This window comes from Amborella trichopoda, chromosome 4 (assembly GCF_054954075.1).
Source record: "Amborella trichopoda isolate Santa Cruz 75 chromosome 4, AtrichopodaSantaCruz75HAP2 v2.0, whole genome shotgun sequence".
Taxonomy (NCBI): domain Eukaryota; kingdom Viridiplantae; phylum Streptophyta; class Magnoliopsida; order Amborellales; family Amborellaceae; genus Amborella; species Amborella trichopoda.
Genome location: NC_142339.1, coordinates 38681968 through 38701252, shown reverse-complemented (window position 1 = coordinate 38701252; position 19285 = coordinate 38681968). Strand labels below are relative to the sequence as shown.

Sequence of the window (19285 nt, the reverse complement as noted above, 5' to 3'; positions counted from 1 at the left end):
GATGTACAAAAAAGGCAAAAAAAGGGTGGTCCGTCAAAGATAAAAGTCCTGATTTGGAGGACCACAAAAACCCGGAATACAAAAAGAGAAGGCCGCGGTCTTGCAGCATGGGTCCCGAGTACTTCTAAGGATCCGCGACCTATGCGAGAGCTCCGTCCTTAGCCAACTCGTCAGCCAGGCCATTTGATTCCCTCCAAATACGTGTCCATGAAGGTGTGAAATCTCATCGTAAATAGAAGAAAGGTACCAAGGTGAGGTGGCGTGGTCAGCTGCCCAGGTAACAATATTACGGGCATCTCCTTCCACTAAAAGAGGTTGACCCCACTCGGGGTCTAACAGTTTGAGGCCCGTGAGGAGTGCCATGGACTCAGCAAGCTAGGAGTCGGTGTGACCAATGTACTTGGAGAAAGAGGCCGTGACCAATGCACTTGGAGAAAGAGGCCAGGATGTCCCCTTGGTGGTCTCTAAAAACCCCGCCAATACCTACCAGGCCAGGCTTCCCAAGGAAGCACCCATCGAAGTTGAACTTGATCAGACCTGTCGATGGAGAGGAACAACAGACAGCTCGTGCAGCCCAACGAGGTTGAACAAGGAGGACTTGTTCCCAATTAAGTTGGAAGGAAGAAGTTGAAATGCCTTTGAAGGCCTTGTGATTAGAGGCCCAAAAGATAACCAGGGTATGAATCTTGTGGAAGAGGGCTGAGACTTCGCTCTTGACTCCTCAGAAGATCCTGCAGTTCCTTTTCGTCCAAATTACCCAAATTGTAGCTGCTACAGATGCCTTCTATAGGAGCGTGCCCATTTTGTGCCAGGGGGGGTCCTCAACGAGTTTGAAGAGAGCTGGAATGGAGGCTGGCGTAACCCAGGACAAACCAAAGAGCCGCAGAAGTCTGCTCCACAGGTTAAGAGCTAAATTGCAGTGAATGAAAAGGTGGGGATTGTTCTCTTCTTCGAAGAGGCACATGACACAGCGGCTGGGGATAGGAACCCCCCTGCGTTGAAGGTGGTCCACAGTTATAGCTCTTTAGGAACCCGTAAGCCAATTGAAAGCTTGCACTTTCAGAGGTGCTATCGAGGACCAAACCTTGGAAACCCAGAGTTCGGGTAAGAGGGGGAAGATTGGGGGTTGCAAAAGTCTGTTGTAAAAGGATGCTATAGTAAAAGAGCCCGAGGGAGGAGTCCATATGATACTATCAGATCCAGAGAGGGCGAGAAACGTTTCATGCAAAAGGGATGAGAGAGAGATAAATTCAAGGAATTTAGCATCTGAGAGAGAGCGTCTAAAGGATGGGTTCCAAGCCCTGGTGCTGCCTACGACCGGGATCTATTCCGCAATCGAGGAGGAAGAGTTAGTAACTAGAGAAAACAGTATGGGGAACCTATCCCCGAGGGGAGTGTGTCCCAACCATAAATCAAAACAGAAGCGAACCCTAATGCCTTCCCTTGGATGAAACCGATTGTTTTGCTTGAATTTAGAAAGAACAAACAGGAAGGATTTCAAGGCTCCTGAAGTCCTGCTTGGTGTTCTGCCCTCCGGAAGCCAGGCATCGATGGGGATTTTGTATTTGCAACGGAGCACTTGGATCCAAAGCAGGTTGTTATTGTTCACCAGGCGCCACCACCGGTTTTCGAGCACAGCCGTATTTTGTTTTTTGAGGAACCTAATCCCTAGTCCTCCCAAGTGCTTGGGTTGGCAGACTTTATCCCAAGTAATGCAGTAAAAAAAATTTTATTCTGATTCCCCTGACCAAAGGAAATTCCTCATGAGTTGTTCCAAGCGATTGGCTACTGCTGCAGGCATATGGAAGAGTGACATGAGATAGACAGGTGTATTGGACAAGGTCGCCTTTATAAGGGTTTTTCTACCTGCAAAAGACAAGAACCTGCCTTTCCATCCTGCTAACCGACGGTCAACTTTGTCTATGACGTTAGACCATTGCCTCTTCTTAGGTTTCCAATGCCCAAAGGCATCCTGAGATAGCTAGTAGGAAGGCCTCCACTTTACACTTCCAATGTTCTAGTATCCGAAGGAGAGAATGCCACCCCTATCATAGAGAATTTCTCCATATTAACTTTGAAGCCAATGGCTTACTCAAAGCACCTGAGGAAGAGACGAAGGCACTCAATATCCTCTAGGGTGGCATCAATGAACACCAGAGTATCGTCTGCGTACTGCAGGTGGGATACCGTGGGGTCTTTGGTGCTACTTTTGAACCCAGTTAGAAACCCGAGAGGTACAATCGAGAGATCGATTGACTAAAATCTTTCGCTACCATAGCGAACAAGAATGGAAACAAAGGGTCTCCTTGCCTAAGACCCCTAGAGGAGGGAAAGAAAGCCTTGGGGGTTCCATTAATCAATACTGAGAACTATGGGTGAGAGTAGCAATCCTGCATCCAATTTCTCCAACGGTCCCCAAACCCCATCCAGGTCATAGTTTCAGCCAAGATCGACCAGTCTACATGGTCGTAGGCTTTTTCCCAATCTATCTTGAAAATCATACCCGGTTTTTTATCTAGGTGTCTAGAGTGTAAGCACTCGTGTGCCACAAGGACCCCATCCAAAATCTGCCTATCTTTGATGAAGGCACTTTGAGAGAGGGAGATTACGAAGGGAAGAACCTCTTTCAACCTCAAGGCCAACACTTTAGATAGAAACTTATAGGTTGAGTTGACCAAGCTAATGGGTCTAAAGTCCTTCAGTTCCTCAGCCCCTTCAACTTTAGGAACTAGGGCGATAAAAGTAGCATTCATTGCTTTGTCCAGGACGCCCCTGTGGTAGAATTCCTCAAAGAAACTAAGGAAATCTGGCCTAAAGGTTTCTCAAAACAGCTTGAAGGGAGCTACAGGAAAGCCATCCGAGCCTAGCACTTTATCTTTGCCCACGTCCGCAATGGCCTTCAAAATTTGCACTTCGAAGAATGGACATTCCAGCCACTAAGAGCAATTTTGAGGTACCGTCAAAAACTGTAAGTCCCCCATCCTAGGTCTGGGGTCCGACAAAGAAACATAGAGGTCTTGGTAAAAAGCGAGAATGGCTACTTCCACGTCAGAAGGTTGATCGGGGATGGAGTTGTCCACCTTGAGGGTGGAGATGGTATTATCCCGACTCCGGCAATTGGCAATACGATGGAAAAAAACGGGGTCGTGGTCTCTTAGGCGGACCCATTTGACCCTGAATCTCTGGGACCAATAAATTTCTTATTTCCTGAAAGTGGAGAAGTATTCCAATTTGTGTTGGGTTCTAAGCTTGTGTTCAGAGGTAAAGAGGGACAAGGATTCCTCAAGGCTATCTAACTCCTAGATGGAGGCTAGAAGAGAGTTTTTAAGATGGGAGAAATTTCATGGGATGCCTCTGCTCCACGCTTTAAGAGAGGCTTTGAGGCGTTAGATTTTCAACTTAAAAAATAAACCCTTCCCTACTCAAAACTAAAGGTGAGAACGACTCCCACCATAGGCCAATGAGAGAAGATAAGGAAGATTCTTCCAACCAAGTGAGTTCGAACAAGAAAGGTTTAGGGCCTCTCAATGTGGGATGGGTATCTACGAGGATGGGACAGTGGTCTGTGGTAGGTATGGGGAGGGCCAAGGCATTAGAGCCAGGGAAGACTTCATCCCAAGCCAGGGAGAGAAGGAACCTGTCGAGTTTGAATAGGGTAGGTTGAGAGCAGTGGTCCAACTAGGTATAAAGGTTGCCTTGAAGAGGGATATCCAGGAGTTCATTTCAAGAGATGAAGTCGGAAAAGTCCAACATTCCTTGCCCTGAAGAGGGATATCCAAGAGTTCATTTCGGGAGATAAAGTCGGAAAAGTCCAACATTCCTTGCGAGAAATTGGAGTTTGAGTTTCTCTAAAACGACCACCTAGTGAGATTGAAGTCCCCCATAAACACCAAGCACAGTGAGGGAGGGAGGCCACGAAGTCAAGCTTGTCCCACAGTGCAGGTCTGAGTGCCACTGAGATACGGCCGTAGACCGCAGTAAATTTCCGAGGCCATCCGAGGACCAAGAGAGAATGGCAGTAACTAAGAAATACTCTATGTGGGAGGACACTAGGGAATGCTTTGAGAGGTTCCAAATAACCTAGATCCCCCCAAAGGCACCAGAAGCAGCCTAGGAAAGCCACTGGCAGGGTCTCCTACCCCATAACTGACGCATGAGTTGGAGAGAGGGGTTTGGCAGTTTCGTTTCTGTTAAGGCTAGAATAGTAGGATTGTGCTTGGCACACATGCCCCGAGCTGCATTCTGTTTGAGTACTTGTCCCAAATCCCGGACGTTCCATGGGATGAACTTCATTAGGAACCAAGAAGGTTGGGAGTTACTATCAGCCTAGGAGACCTCCTAAGGTGGTGGTCAAGGAGGGGGGGCTGATCTGAGACTACTGAGGGTGGTTCAATGAGGACCCTATTGTCATAATTAATGTTGGAGTAGAGGTTTAGGACCTCCTTATGACCCTTGATCCTCACCTTGAGTCTGCTTTGAGCGTCTGCCTCGAAGAAGCGGTGAGAAGGTCTCTCGGGGCCTTCGTGAGAGAAGCCCATCACCCTGAGTATTTCCTTGACGTTACTTTGTCCTTGATCGATGTCATTAACGAAGCGGGAGTCTACTAAGGACGATGGTGTAGGGGATTAGGACCAAACAGCCGAAGAGGATGCCTAGGAAAGCCAGGGTTCAGCATTGGAAGGTTGAGGCAGATCAAAGGGTAGAGGGCAAGGGGGAGAGTTAGGGTTCCAGGGGTAGAAGAGGTTGCGGGAACCTCAGGAGCAGAAGGATTAGAGGGCACAGAGACAGGGGTGTTGGGAGAGGCCAGGGGCTCCAAAATAGGGGTGTTGGGAGAGGCCAGGGGCTCCAAAATAGGGGAAGAAGGAGAGAGAGGGTCCACAAGCACTGGGTGAAGCCGTATCGAGCATAGGGGATAGGGGCCAGAAGGTTGAGGGGAGAGGTAGTGGAACACTATTTCTGAAGAGGAGGCGAGCATGGGAGGATGGTACTCTGAAGGTGAGCATGTTAGGGTTCGATGGAACAAGGCCAGACGGGAAGGGGAGGAGGCGAGGATAAAGGGCGGCTGGAAATGGGAGGGGGTCGTGGTAAGGTAGGGCAGCAGGGACCTGGTAGGGGTACAGAGGAACATGGGTCGCAACTTCAAGAGCAGGGAGTGGACCGAGAGAAGCCGTAAGAGGCAGGGGATTAGGGAAGAGCTCAGTTCTAACCTGGCAAATGGGGGTTAGGATGGGAGCATAGTGGAGGTGGGGTAGAATGGAAGCCAAAACTTCGGGGTCAGGAGGGGTGGGTCAAGGGAGTGGACGACAAGGATTGGCAGCGAGGAAGCAGAGCCACGCCAAAGATGGAGGGGTGTCCAACGGAGGCCCAAAAGAAGAGGATTTGGTAGGTGCCGGGGGAAAGAGGGGGTTGGAGATCCCAAAGACAAAGTTGAACGAGGATGGTGGAGACACAGGGTGCTCGCCTGCTGAAGAAGGGGTCTCTAAGGGTGACAGATCAACCTGAGGAGAGGAATCACCTTGCCGGGGCTGGAGAGGTACAGACGCCCAGAGGAGATGTGGTGAAAGGGTTGGCCTAGGAGAGGAAAGAGAAATGTGGGGGAGGGGGGAGAGAGGTGATTTGTCAAAAGGTGGAAGAGCAAGGGTAGAGTGAGGGAGAGGTGCATGAGGAGAAAGGTGGGGGTGGGAGAGAGAAGGGAGGGAGCAGGGGGTAGGGTGGAAGGGGGGAGATCTCGAGGAGGGGGGGAGGAGTTGGTGGACAAGTGTCCCCAAAGGGGTTGAGGGTTAGGGCAAGAGACGGCGGCATGGGTACTGCTACCAAGGTGGGTAGGTGGGAAGTAATAGGTGTCACCAGAGAGGGGGTAGAGAGGGTCGACGTAGTAAGTGGGCCAAAGTCGGGCTCAAGGGCCGGGACACCTAAGGGCAAAGAGGAGGTAGCAGGTGGCGAGAGGGGAGGAGGGATTGGCTGGGGACCCGTCGTTCCGCATGAGGCAGGGGACAAGGTGGAAGAAGACGGAGAGACATGATAAGTAGGGCTGTTTGGAGATTCAACACTAACATTACAAAGACTCACTTGGTGAAATGCTTATTGTTTGAGCAGCGGTGCGAGAACTGTGCACCTACATAGCTCCTGGAAGAACAATATAGTTATCCAAGTTCAGGTAATTGATTTAAAGAAGCAATTGCCACATTTTTCCTATTTAATGCTAAGAATCTTTTAAAGAAAGCCCATGAAAATGACATGAGCAGATATCCTAGGGAACAAAATTTGTAATCTTTTACTTTTGTTAAGGACTATTCCTCCATGACTCTCATGCGAACCCAATCACCGCCAACTGCCTACTTGCTCCATCCTCCAGGTAGACTAGCAAATCCCGAACATGCATGTCGTTGCGCGGATATCTTTGACACATTCTCCTAGACTGACTTTCTTGTCCACATTCAGTTTAATATGAGACGATTGAACTGACAGTTTTATTTACTAACAGCACATTGGAAAAAACAGAATACAATGAGCTTCTTTTGATTATAAGAAATCCATGACATAGCAAGAGTTAGTGATGCTACCCCATAAGAAATAAATCTTACAAAATGACATGATCGAGCTGTTATTCATGAATGCTTGCGGCCACTTTCTAAATATCTTATTTTAACTACATAAGCAACAATAAAGCGAGTGAACTATTTGAAGAAAGGAAAAAGATACTATAACCATCCTATAGCTAAAGGGAACAGGGTTCCTTCTCATACATGAATGCAACGAGGCATGAATGATGAATGTACTAATTCTTAAGACAAAAAAGAAAGAGCTGATAACAATCAAGGATGAAAAGTACATTCTCAATTGCATCTTTCCCAGGTTGCTAAAGTCCAATTGGTTGAGATGGGAGCTATTTTACAAGGATATGGACCTATTTCGTCCAGTATTACTCCTCATACAGTGGTGTTTCAGACACAACTAGGATCTCCCAAGAAAGAGGTCGCCCCAGCTCCACACTCGTAGATTCAAAAACACCCAAAGGGACGAACTAAGGCTTGAGGAAGATAAGTGATGTTAATTATATCTTTGCCCTAAATGCTGCCGAATTGGTAGGAATGAACGTAAAGAAGAAAATCTACCATAGAATTTGGTATTCTATTGGACCAGAATTATTTGTCCATAAGAGGATTCAAAACATAATGAGGAAATGAGACAATTCATCACTAATATCCAAAAGTGTTCAATATTTAAATCGAAGGTTCATAATGCAAACGTATATCATCTTCTCAATAGTCAATTTCTTTTATTGAGAAAATTAGAAATCTATGTTCCTAAAGCAGTATCAAACATCTCAACAAAAACTTGCAACAAAGTGCCAAAAAAGGGGAACGGAAAAAGAGCACAGGTATGACAAGCATAGAATCTACGATTGGATCGAAAACAGCAGAGGCCTTGGGCAGTTTGGCAAAGAAAACAACCACTTGAATGAAGGGCGGAATGAAGACATATACAGATCAAATTGAATCAAACCCCTAGAACTCAAGCAGTGCAAGAATTTGCTCAACCATGACAATCCAACTCCATATTCATTCCCAACATGATTGAAGAGTTTGAACCCTTGCACACACCTAACAGGGAATCAATTCCCATTTACCAAAGGAGAAATAAAAGGAATGGTCCCCAATAGGAATTTTGTAAGGAAAACTATTTGGATTGAACTTTTAAAATGCAAACAATTTTCAAATGAACTTATCAAAATGGTTTTCTGAAAGTAATCCGAAGAGTGCACCCACACACATGCACACAAACACACATAACAAGGCCACCAATCTAAAGGCAAGAAGGCAGTCAAAATAACCCTGTATCTTGCTTTCTTTCTTTAATGCAAAGCCCAAGCTCTCTCCTCGAAGGGAAGGGCCAAATGCTTCAACTAATCCTTAAATCATTTCTGAAACATTAGCACTGAAATAGTAACATCTGCGGTCACCAACATAATCAGAAGTTCGATATCCACAGTAATAAAATGTCATTGAAATTGTATGTGATTTGTGTAAATCATAAAAGCATTCACATATAAGGGTGCATGTTGTGACTATATCAAACCAGTTCCATGCCTCGATATATAAAATGAATATTGCAAGAAAAATAACCTCCATAACAACCACAAGTAATCCACTGAAGCAGAAGAGGTAGCAATAACCACATTCTAAGAGGCAACACATTAAGAGCATTAGTTTCTGAAGTGGGAGGAGTAGCCCAGTCTAAACTGAGGTGCCACTAACTGTGGAGCAGGAAAAGAGAGAACGAGGAACATTGATGCAACATGTTCACTGGCATGACCAATGGAGATAAAAATAAAGCGTGCAAGAACAAACCTAGGTAGGTTTTCTAAGATACTTACCAGAGCTGCGAGCTCTGTTGCCAAACACTTCCTCGCTCTCTCAACATACTGCCGAGCTTCGTCATACTGGAACCAAAAAATGGTTAACATAAGAAATATGCTTATCTTAAACAAAATATGAAAGAAATGGAAGAGAAAGGAAGTTAACCTGGCCTCGACGAACATGTAAAACAGCTCGGAAAAAAGCACCATTGCTACTTCCATCACCACTTGTTGCAGTATTCCCTAAAATCCGTGGTTTTGTTTCATCACCATCATCTAATCGAGAAACATACTCTGCCATTTGATCCCACTCTCCCATGTTCCACGCAGCACTAGCAGCCTGCATACAGAATGTCAAGGGGTCCAAGGGAAACATAAATAATATAAACTGAAATCAGCATCAATATTCTCACACATAAAAGCATATCTCAAACCATTGGAGCCATTTCTAATCGGGCAGCTGGCTCAGCTGGGGTCCAGTACTCTCGGCAGAGGTTGCTAAGCTCTTCCCAACGGGCCAATGCAGCTAGGCACCGCATTCTCCCTGTGCAATACCAAGATCATAAGGAACAAATATTAAAATCCCCATGAAAACAATAAAAGGAAAGAAGCACCACACACACAAATATATATATATATATATATATATATATATATATATATATATATATATATATATATATATATATATATATATATATATATGTGTTGCTTTCTTTCTATTCCAGAAAGCATTAGAGACATCGGAGCATATTTCTTTTTCAAGAACTATTATAAAAGTACTAATTTTATGTTGTAATTCTGGAGATAACATTTTTTCCTCAATGGTCTTGTACTTAATTTCTTCTTTTAGATAATGGAGGAATTTCTCCTTTGTAGAGATTTTATTCTTAATATTATTTATTTCATGAACACGGGGCTTATCTATAAAGGTAAATTTTACCTCATGTCCTTCAATGTTAGCCTCAATTCCTGTATCATCAATTTCGATTGGGTAAAGCATATTTAGGAAAGGAGTTCCAAGAATAACCGGTTGACTCAACCTTAAACCATGATAAAAGGAAATTTAAAAAAGGCTCCATTGTTGCAAACTGCAGCATCAGATAATTTGTAGAACTCCTCTTCTTGAAACATCTATATATATATATATATGGCAAAGAATTTGCAGAAAACAGAAACCTTATTTTAGGAATATCATTAAGTACGACACTTAAACCACTAGATACAGATCATTATTGACGTGAGCTTCTTAAGCTCTAAAGTAAAATACAACAAGATAGATAACTTTAAACACCTATGTTGACAGTTTTTTAACTCATGATGTACCACCGATTTGGTGTGTATAGAACAAATTCTCTTGACTTGGGCTACAATGTAGACAAAATACAAGACAATACAGCACGAATTGTTTTAATACGCTTGAAAAAACAACTTGCAAAATCAAATTACAACAAGGTCACTGCAACTAATGTGAGCAATTGACTTCAAAATACACTCAAATGAAAGGATACAACTCAATTAGGGTCCCTTACACATGAACAAAGCAAGCCACAAAAGGAGATCATCAAACTACATATGTATAGTGTGCATTTGAAAATTCTACACTATTCAAATTTCATCATCAACATAGCCTTTTCCCAAATAAATTGGGGTCGGCTACACGAATCCTGATCCGCTATTTTGCTCTATTAAGAGCCATACCCTCAGTGAGACCATATTCCCCCATATCTTTTCTCACTACTTCCAACCATGTCCTGTTGACCAACCCCTTGCCCATTTTTTAGCCTTCCACTTGAACTAACTCGCGCATCCTAACAAGTGCTATACTAGGTCTGCGCCACAAATCACCAGTCTACTTAAATCAACTCTCTCTAATCTTCTCGTCTATTGGCGCCATACGTAATTTCTCTGAATGAATTCATTTCGAATTCTATCTCTTCTTGTCTTGCAACTCATCCATCTCAACATCTTCATCTCTGCTACACTCATTCTATGGGTATATTGCTTTTTGACCGCCCAACATTCCGCCCCATAAAGCAAAGTTAGTCCCACAGCTGTCCTATAAAACTTGCCCTTCAGCTTCATTGGTACACGACAATCACATAAAATTCCAGTTGCACATCTCCACTTCACCTACCCAGCTCCAATTCTATGTGCCCCATCTTCCTCAATCTCTTTATTTTCATGGTTATCAACTCAAGATATCGAAAGTGCGATCTTTTTGGTGATTCATCGGCATCAATCTTAACTATTTCATCGTTTCTACTCCTATTGTTACTAAAATTGCATTCCATTTACTTTCTCTTAATCCAGCTAATTTTGAAACCTTTAGATTCTAGTGCATCCATCCAAACTTCTGACTTTGTGTTAACATTGTTTTGGTTCTCATCGATAAAAACCGTCATTTGCGAACATGCACCATGGTACCTCATCTTGTAGGTGCCTAGCTAAGTCGTCCATAACTAAAACAAAGAGGCTGATGTAAACCTATTGTCACTGAAAACTCACTCGTCTCACCACTAATTGTTCGTACACTAGTAAGAGATCGTACATATCTCTCACCAAGTCGATGTAGTGTATAGAGACTCTTTTCTTTCCACTCAAATTTACAAGGAAAAATTATACATCAATGAACTCATAAAACTCATCACAACATGATCTCCATTACATCAACATACAAATGCTCAAGTGTGCAATGCATCACGACCATGGGAAGCCAATTGGAACTCTTGAGTGCCCTGGTTTACAACTTTGGATTTTAGCTATATGCCATTGGGTGACATGAGATGGCATAGCTCAAAATCGGGCCAATCCATCATCTATCAAGTGGGAAGCCAAGCATCTATTGATACACACTTAAAACATGGAAAGATTTACAAATATCTAGAGATCAAATCAAGTGGGAAAAACGTGGGAGAAAAACGGGCTCTTAAAACACAGAACCGTTTCAATTGAGTTCACAATTCGGTCCACAAAATTTGGGCATAGTCTCCTCCTATAAAACCTACAATTCAAGGGATCAAAATGAAGATCTAAGTGACTGATATGATCATCAAAATCTTAGAGAAATATCAGTCAAAATAACTCCAAATATCAAAGAGGAAAGCTTATGGAAACTAGATCAAAATATGCATAGATGATGTCTTTAATTATATGGATCAAGGGAGATCAAAGATGATTCAAAGGATCAAAGATCTATTCACAAAGGATAAAGAGATGTTGCTGTAATTGAAAATTTACCGCAAGGAGAAACTATATGGATCAATGAAAAAGAAAGAGATCTTACTCAATTGTTCAAGGCTTGAAGAAATATAAAACCTTTAATGGAGCTCTCTCTCACCTTAATTTGAAGGTAGCTATTTAGAGAAAGAAAGGAAGAGGAAACTTGCTATGAGCATGCCACACATTTAGACAGAGAGTGCGTGTGTTTGTGAACTCATATGTGAAATCAAGGCTCAAGGGGTTATTTATAAGCTTCTAACCCTAAAGTGTGGAGATGCATCTAGATTGATGGATCTTAGCCTCATGCCATCTTCCAATGGCTATAAAGAGAAGCTTGATCCTAGCCCACCATCCACAATCATGTCATCAAGATGTGTGATATGGATTTAAGCATCATTATCCTCCTTTAATTCACTCAAATTTCCCTCATTATTAAACTACTCATGCTCTTTATATTCAATAAAACTAAAACCAAGATGGAGGGTATGTACCTTTATGGTAATTTCAAAATATCATAGCCAAAAGCAAATCTCAAAAGTTCCTTCCATTTTATAAGAGCATGTAGAAGCTAATGACATCATGCCACATAAGCTAGGTGGTTAATTGCACATTTACCGTATGCCATTAGGGTTAGGCTTGTAATTACAAACCCTATAACTCTTCCACAATCCTCCACACATGTGCACAAACCTAGGCATTAGACATGTGCTAAAAATATTTTTTCCAAAATCTCATATTTCACAAAATACCACAAATTAAAACAACAAACAACAATATGACATGGGAGTCTCATGAGGAGGTGACAAGGGACCCCCCAAGCCACCACGTGGACACCCATTGGCCATTTGGATGGCCCATATAGGTCCTGGGGGAATGTCTTTGTTTGTCATTTCTTCCTAATAATTCCCAAAAACATATTTTCTGGCCCAGAAAAATCCGAAAAGATTCTCACAAATCCACAAAAATCACCTTAATGATTATCCGTCAAAGTAAATCATTTTGGCATTGTTTAAAAACATTTCCAAGGGAAATTAAGATCCTTGGAGTTGAATCACGAATTGGAGTATTCCACTCGGCTAAATTTGGAATCCATAGCCATCTTCCTAGTATGACCCACTCATGACCCTCAGTGTATAATCAGGGGCTCATTATCTCAACATACTAAAGTCAAACCAATATGTGACCCTAAATCCCAAAATAGAAGTGGATTTCAAGTGCACCCGCTAAAGGACATGCACACACATGGTGCAGGGGTTCCTCTCTTAGCACATGTGCATACCTCTAACCAGTTGATCCCTGGAACAGCGGCTTCCTATGCATTGCGACTATATGTGCACATGCTACGAGAAGGTTCTAAGAGTCAAGGATTTAGTCCAATGTCCTCTATTGGCCCTAACCTTCCCATACAAGGCTACATTGTCATCAAGTTCATATAAACACATAAATCACATCGCCCTGGCCCATCACTCATTCATGAGGCACAAACATAACAACCGACCCTCACTAAGAAGCAACCGTCAACCCTCGCAATACCTCCCATGCATATAAATCCTCCTCATAGCTAAATCGCAGTTCCATGACTCTTAGTCTCAGTGAGCCAAGATCCTAGAATCATATAGCTCTTTTACACCCACTAAAGTTAAGAGCCATAAAAATGTCTGAATTTAAGGCCTTGAAAGGACAAAATTCCAGCATTAATTTAAGGGCAATGCCAGTTCGATGTTGGACGTTCCAAAATCAGGACTATATAGTCATGCAATAAATACCACCAATGTTTCAAAAAGTGCAAGGCGACCGGGGGGGTCCAGGCCGCCCAACTCCTAGGCGAGCACCCAGAACCTAAACAGCCCAGTAAAAAGAAAAATGTCTCAATAGTCTAACAATATAAGTATAATTGTACAACACATAAGAACTAGAGATTTAGGGCACATCAAATGTATAGTACACAATCCACATAGCACACACTCCTCCATACTCCATAACCACAAGTTCATATCCAATTACTCAAAGATTTTAAAGACTCAAAATCTTCTAAAACTTCTACAAAACCCTCTAATAGATATATAAAAGATCCAAAACTAAATCTAATAACAATGGGTGATGCATAGATCAGTTTCTTGTAATTTTGAGAAACCCTTCGATCTTATGGAAATCCACCAAAAACTAGTTTTTTGGGGTTTTCTCTCTCTAAAATAGGCTCTAATGGGTTTTAGGATTAAAATGAACCTAAAACCCATAATTTTTCCTTTTTGTATTAAAAAATGCCCTCAACAAGGGGCATTGCCACCTCTAGGTGGGGCACCTAGGCGGGTGCCAAGAGATATCCCACCTAATTTGGCCGAACAATCCTAGGTACAGGTACGAGTATGCCTATATCCGACCCAACAGGTACCCAGACCCGTATTTATTATATATAATTTAACCTTAATTTTATTATATTGCATGATTTAATTTTTTATAGCAACTTTAAGTTCCCCCACGCTTTTATAAAGCATGCAACCCAGGGATTCTACACACCTCTTCGTTGTGCGATTAATCCCATGTCAATAAGAGAGGGAGATCTTAACGTGAGAAACATGAGTTGGTGCATCTTGCATGCCAGCCTGACGCCAGCCCATTAATAGAGAGAGAACGTTAAGGAAATGAGGGCATCTTGCCTCATTATTAGGGTGTGAGTTTTTACTTTAGTGTCAGCCTGGTGCTAGCCAATTACTTCGGTGCGTCATGAGTTTTTATCTCTCTCTAGCCCCAACCCTATGTGCATGTACCATCTTCTATAGATAGAAAGAGTAGTCCCACATCGATGGAAATAGAAAGAAATAGGTGGGGGGCATTTAATTATTTCCGAAGCCCCTCATTGGGCCAATGTCGGGTACCAGTACGAGCCCCGGGTCCAACACTATCCATCGAGTACAAGTACGGGTAGATTTAAATTGGACCCGTAGGGTACAGGCCCGAGTCTGAGTTCATAGAAAGTATTTTGGGTCCGGGTACGGGAAATGCTAGACCCAACCAGTAGCCAACCCTCTCTCAAATCATCACCATATACCATTGCAAAAGTACCCAACGTTGTCAAACCAGACTGGACCAGCCAATTCGAATTGGAAACCAGTAAACCGAAGCCATGTCTAGTCTGATCACCCTAAGGGACGAAATAAAAATTATTTGCCCCTTTTTCCTTGTTTTTACAAAACTAGTTTTAGGGAGTATATTTTTGGCTTTTTGGTTTCTAAAGGGCATATTGGTAAATTTAGGCATTATGGTTTAAAGGGAGGCATAAAATACAATTTTAGCGAGAGAAGCTTTTGCTATGCTTTATTGCCTTCATCCAAAAGTTCTCTCTGTCTCTCTCAACCTTTGTCGCAAGATTGCAACCAGATATCTCATTAGATTCCGACCAACATTGAACCAAGTAATTTTGTGCTGTTTACTTTCAAGATTTCTATGTTTTGGATTTAGAAGGAAAAAATAATTGAATAAACTTTACATTTTTGAGTTTAGGAAACTACGGCTCTTCGTACCAATCAAGTGCTGACCACATTGATCCAAACCACACTCCTCTTTATTCTTTCCAATTGTTTCGGTTATTTTAATAACTATCATATCAGCTCAAATTCACCAATGAAAGGTTACACTGTTGGGTTTTTGTGGCCTTTAAAGGCCTAAAGAGCTTGTAAAAATGATATTTATAGTGGACTATGCACTTCAGTGAGAGTGTGTGTTAACTGACCAAGGGTCGGGCGGTTTATGGCACTGATCATGTCCAAAACCTTTACCCTTAAGCATGTGGCACAACCGAGAAGGATTTGTAGTGGTTCATCCCTTGTTAAGGTCCGAGAGATTCCCAGAGATGATATTTATAGGTCAGGGGAACTGCGTGGTTTCTTGTGTGCGGTTGTAGGTCTGCGAGAGCAAAGGCCAAAGCCTCAACAAAATTCCATATGGCATGTACACATGACAACCGCATTATTGAGAAGCAGCTCTATAGAGGGGGACGTGTACATGTGCATAGAAAGAACCCCCTTTGCACTATGGTGAGGAGCGTTAAAACTTGCTCTTAAAGGGGGAACTGAAATCAACATTCCAGGGTCATGGTCCCAATATTTATTATTCAACCTTAACAAGTTAATCATGAGCCTCTACTTTGAGACAGTGGGTCATGGATCTTTATTGGGTTGAATAACAAAACAGTACTGAATTATAGTTTCTGGGGTGTGTGAAGTGCCCTTATCATTGCTAATTCTGACCCATTGGTACCAATCCACTCCTAGTATATTTTATTTTGGTAACATTAATATTTCTTTGATTTTCAAATATTTTTTCAGATTTTTAAAATATTAATTTCGCTGTAATTTTCATTAAAACGGTATTTCTGAAATTTCGAAACTTAAAATAACACATGTGGGACCAAGGATCCAACCCCACATGTGTGTATTTTTATTTTAAATAAGATTTGATTTCCTATTCTAGTAGGATTTATTTAAAACTCACATCATCCTTTATTATGGGAGATCTAGATAATGTTTAAAATTAATTGCATATCAAATTTAAATAGGAGTTAGACTTGGGTCAAAATCTAAAGGGATAATTTCCACCGAAAATCATGATGGCTAATTTGTGGGATGGATGGCTCAGATTAAATCTCTCTCACATCACAGATTTTCAAATTATCCTAAGGGTCAAGCTGGAAATTGGATAAGGCATACTTAAATTGGAATCTTATTCAAAAGAGGAGCTATATCATGTTACTATTTGAACCCCATCTCTCATTACAAGATTTTCCCTCTCCCATAACAAGATCTCTCTCTCTCTTTCTTAAAATTAGAAACCACATGCCCCACTCTTTTTGCCTTAGAGAGAGTCATGCTACTCTCTCTCCTTCTCTCCCTTGCTTTATTTGAGTAGCTTTCATTAAATAAAAGAGAAGACCTGATATTATGTAAATCCTAGAAGAGTAGCTAAGGTTTGATGTACTTTGAAGAAGAAGAAAGAAGCCCAGCCTAGAAAGAGACCAACTCACATATTCAACCCAAATTTGTTCCCATAAGGTTTCTATAAACCCTAATTGATTTTGAGCTCTCTAAAAACCCTAGAAAAAGAAGTATTGCCTACCAAGCTTCTCTATCACAGAATTTCCAGCAACACCTGAGGGAGTAAAAGTGTGTCATCAGTCAGGGAATCAGGTGTAGGGTGTACCAAGTCCTAAAAGGGTAACTCCACACATCTTCCACTAAGTCTTCTCAGTAGTTTTAATTAATTTTTAGTATTATTTTCTATGAATTTTCAGGAATTTATTTTGTGTTAAAAATTATGGTGGCAGTTACTTTAAAGTTACTGGATGGTTTTTATTTCTTTTGACAATAAAAATAAAGATCCTAGGTTATATCTAGGGTATTATTTTAGTTTACAGCAAGATATAGTGGCACATGTAAATGGATTTGGAATAAAAGTAAAATAAAAAACTTTTAACGTAACGCCTTGAGTTCAACATAGCCACACCTTTCATACACTTGTTCCTGACCAATGCCTAGAGACACTAGGCACCACGTCTAGGGCAAAGTGGGACCCCTTGTCTAGCCAACCCTAGGTAGGCAGCTAGGAGCCCCAGGCAGTTTTGTGTTTTTTGCTTTCTAAGAAAGCAGAATTTTGTTTTTCAAAAAGGGGAAAAGCTTTGAGAAAATCGAATCAATTCCAAACCTTTTAGATATGATTCTTTGTAAGCTCTAGATTAAACAATCGCAATTCTACCATATTTGTGGTTGTGTTACACGAACGAAATGTGATTCAGCACTTTCGTACTTTCAAATTTTGGGTTTTTTTCTGGAATTTAAGTTTTTATTGCTTCATTTTATTTTTTTGAAGAATGTTTTTAATGCTCAATTAATTATATACATTTCTGTGTGTGTATAACTTAACTATTTAACATTTTATCTATTTCTTTTAATTTAATTTCAAAGACCCATCAAAATCACAAAATCATGAGTGGGAGTTGTTGAAAACACGTAAAATGTTAAAAATTGATGAGTTAGGTGAATTTTCATAAATTCCTATTTTATATATATATATATATATATATATATATATATATATATATATATATATATATATATATATATATATATATATTGTGTGGGTGTGTGCATGCATGTGTGTGTGAATATGCATCTTGTGTACGCTTGCGTGTTGTGCCTGTGAGCAAAGCTGGGGCATGGCAAGACTAGGCAAACATGCCTTGAAAGCCAGCATTACACACAGGTCTGTCACTCAGTCAAAGGTTTAAATATATGCATTAGCAAGATCCAGTAATACGTCATGCAGTAATACGTCATGGATCATCGCCAAGAAGTAGCAACATTGAGTACAAGGGCTTTCACTCGTAATAGTCTCTAATTTTCCATGGTAAATTTTAGAGTTGGGTTCAGATAGCCAGCATTTGTATCAATCAACAGATCAGCCAGTGTTTTATTTTGGCCTTCTCCACTCTGATTAATGATTTTCCCCTCTGTTGCAACTGGTAAGTCATTAAGATTTATCCTAGACAAAGTTTAGATCAGTCAGCATGCACATTCTGACAGCATAATCAAGATTCAATCAAATGAAAATTTGCCAAACAAACAAGTACGAAAATGATTGATATCCCATAGTCACTCTTGATCTCTAATCTCTTCTATAATTAACTGATCAATAAATTTAAAGAGTTTACAGCAAGTTACACAATGTGCCGACATATAGGGGAATAAACAAAGAAAACAGAAAAACAAAATAAACACTCCCTCTTAACAGAAATTCCCCACGTCCCTCGCAACAAAGGATACTTCAGCATTGAACTCCCTAAGCACAAGCTAAAAAGAAACTGAATGACCCCAACAGAAACTTAAGACTCTACATGATGTTTGTGGCCTGGTTTTCATCAGCAATACCACTTTTGTTCTTTTCACATAAGCCAACTTTATTGATCACAAAGAAATGTATATAAGATGATACAAAACTTCCAAATACATGTACAATGTTCAGGTTGAAACCCACAAAACTATAGTGACACTATCTTCCAAATTTATTGCATACAAAGACGATGGAATTCATCGATTCGACCTACAATGTGTGACTCAAGCATCTAATTTCCTTATAACGTCTACTGACCTCTATCAGAAGGAGCCTTCATTATAGGTGCACTGAGCCCCTTCTAAGATTAAGGCTTAAGGCAGACAATCTAGAAAAATCCTAATTCCACTAAGCTCCTTGGTCTCCATTTAATGGAAAGCCGCACACCCATCTATGTCATTAAAGCCTTTCTCACAAGAACAACTATGCAATGAATAGCAAACCAATCCAAAAACGTTATATCAACATGTTGGAAATTTTCATCCACTACAATCCAAAACAAGAAAACAAGCAGTCAATAGAATAACATGGATTTCTACAAGGCCCCAATAAGCTCTTGCCTAGAACACCTAATAAAAATAAACAGAAAGCATATTGGCAGACTTATCTCCACATGAATCACTTCCAAACGCCATCTTCTTCACAGAAATTATTGCTTACATAAAAAATGAGGGTAGTGTTTGAATTTCTTTTTTCTCTGAATTAAAACATAAATCTCATTGCAGAAATCCAAAAATCATTAGCTCTCTCTCCCCTTGTTTTACTTCTTCTAAACTTCAGGCAATTTTATCTTTCAACAAATAATGGGACCTTTTGGACCCC

The 19285-nt window shown here is 41.2% G+C and overlaps 1 protein-coding gene across 5 annotated transcripts in view; it reads right to left on the bottom strand.

The window, feature by feature from the left end:
- The window catches only part of TOR (target of rapamycin), a 130558-nt gene that overhangs the window by 45096 nt on the left and 66177 nt on the right, over positions 1–19285 (bottom strand). For all 5 annotated transcript variants that reach the window (XR_002283386.2, XR_016054453.1, XR_016054454.1 and 2 more), the window contains exons 33-35: positions 8794–8903; positions 8526–8699; positions 8378–8443 (exon numbers count right to left, since the gene is read on the bottom strand). Coding sequence is in view for 2 of the 5 variants with exons in the window: in XM_020676024.2 (XP_020531683.1) it covers positions 8378–8443; positions 8526–8699; positions 8794–8903 (350 nt within the window). In the remaining 3 variants the exon portion in view is untranslated. The remainder of the gene's footprint in view (positions 1–8377; positions 8444–8525; positions 8700–8793; positions 8904–19285) is intronic.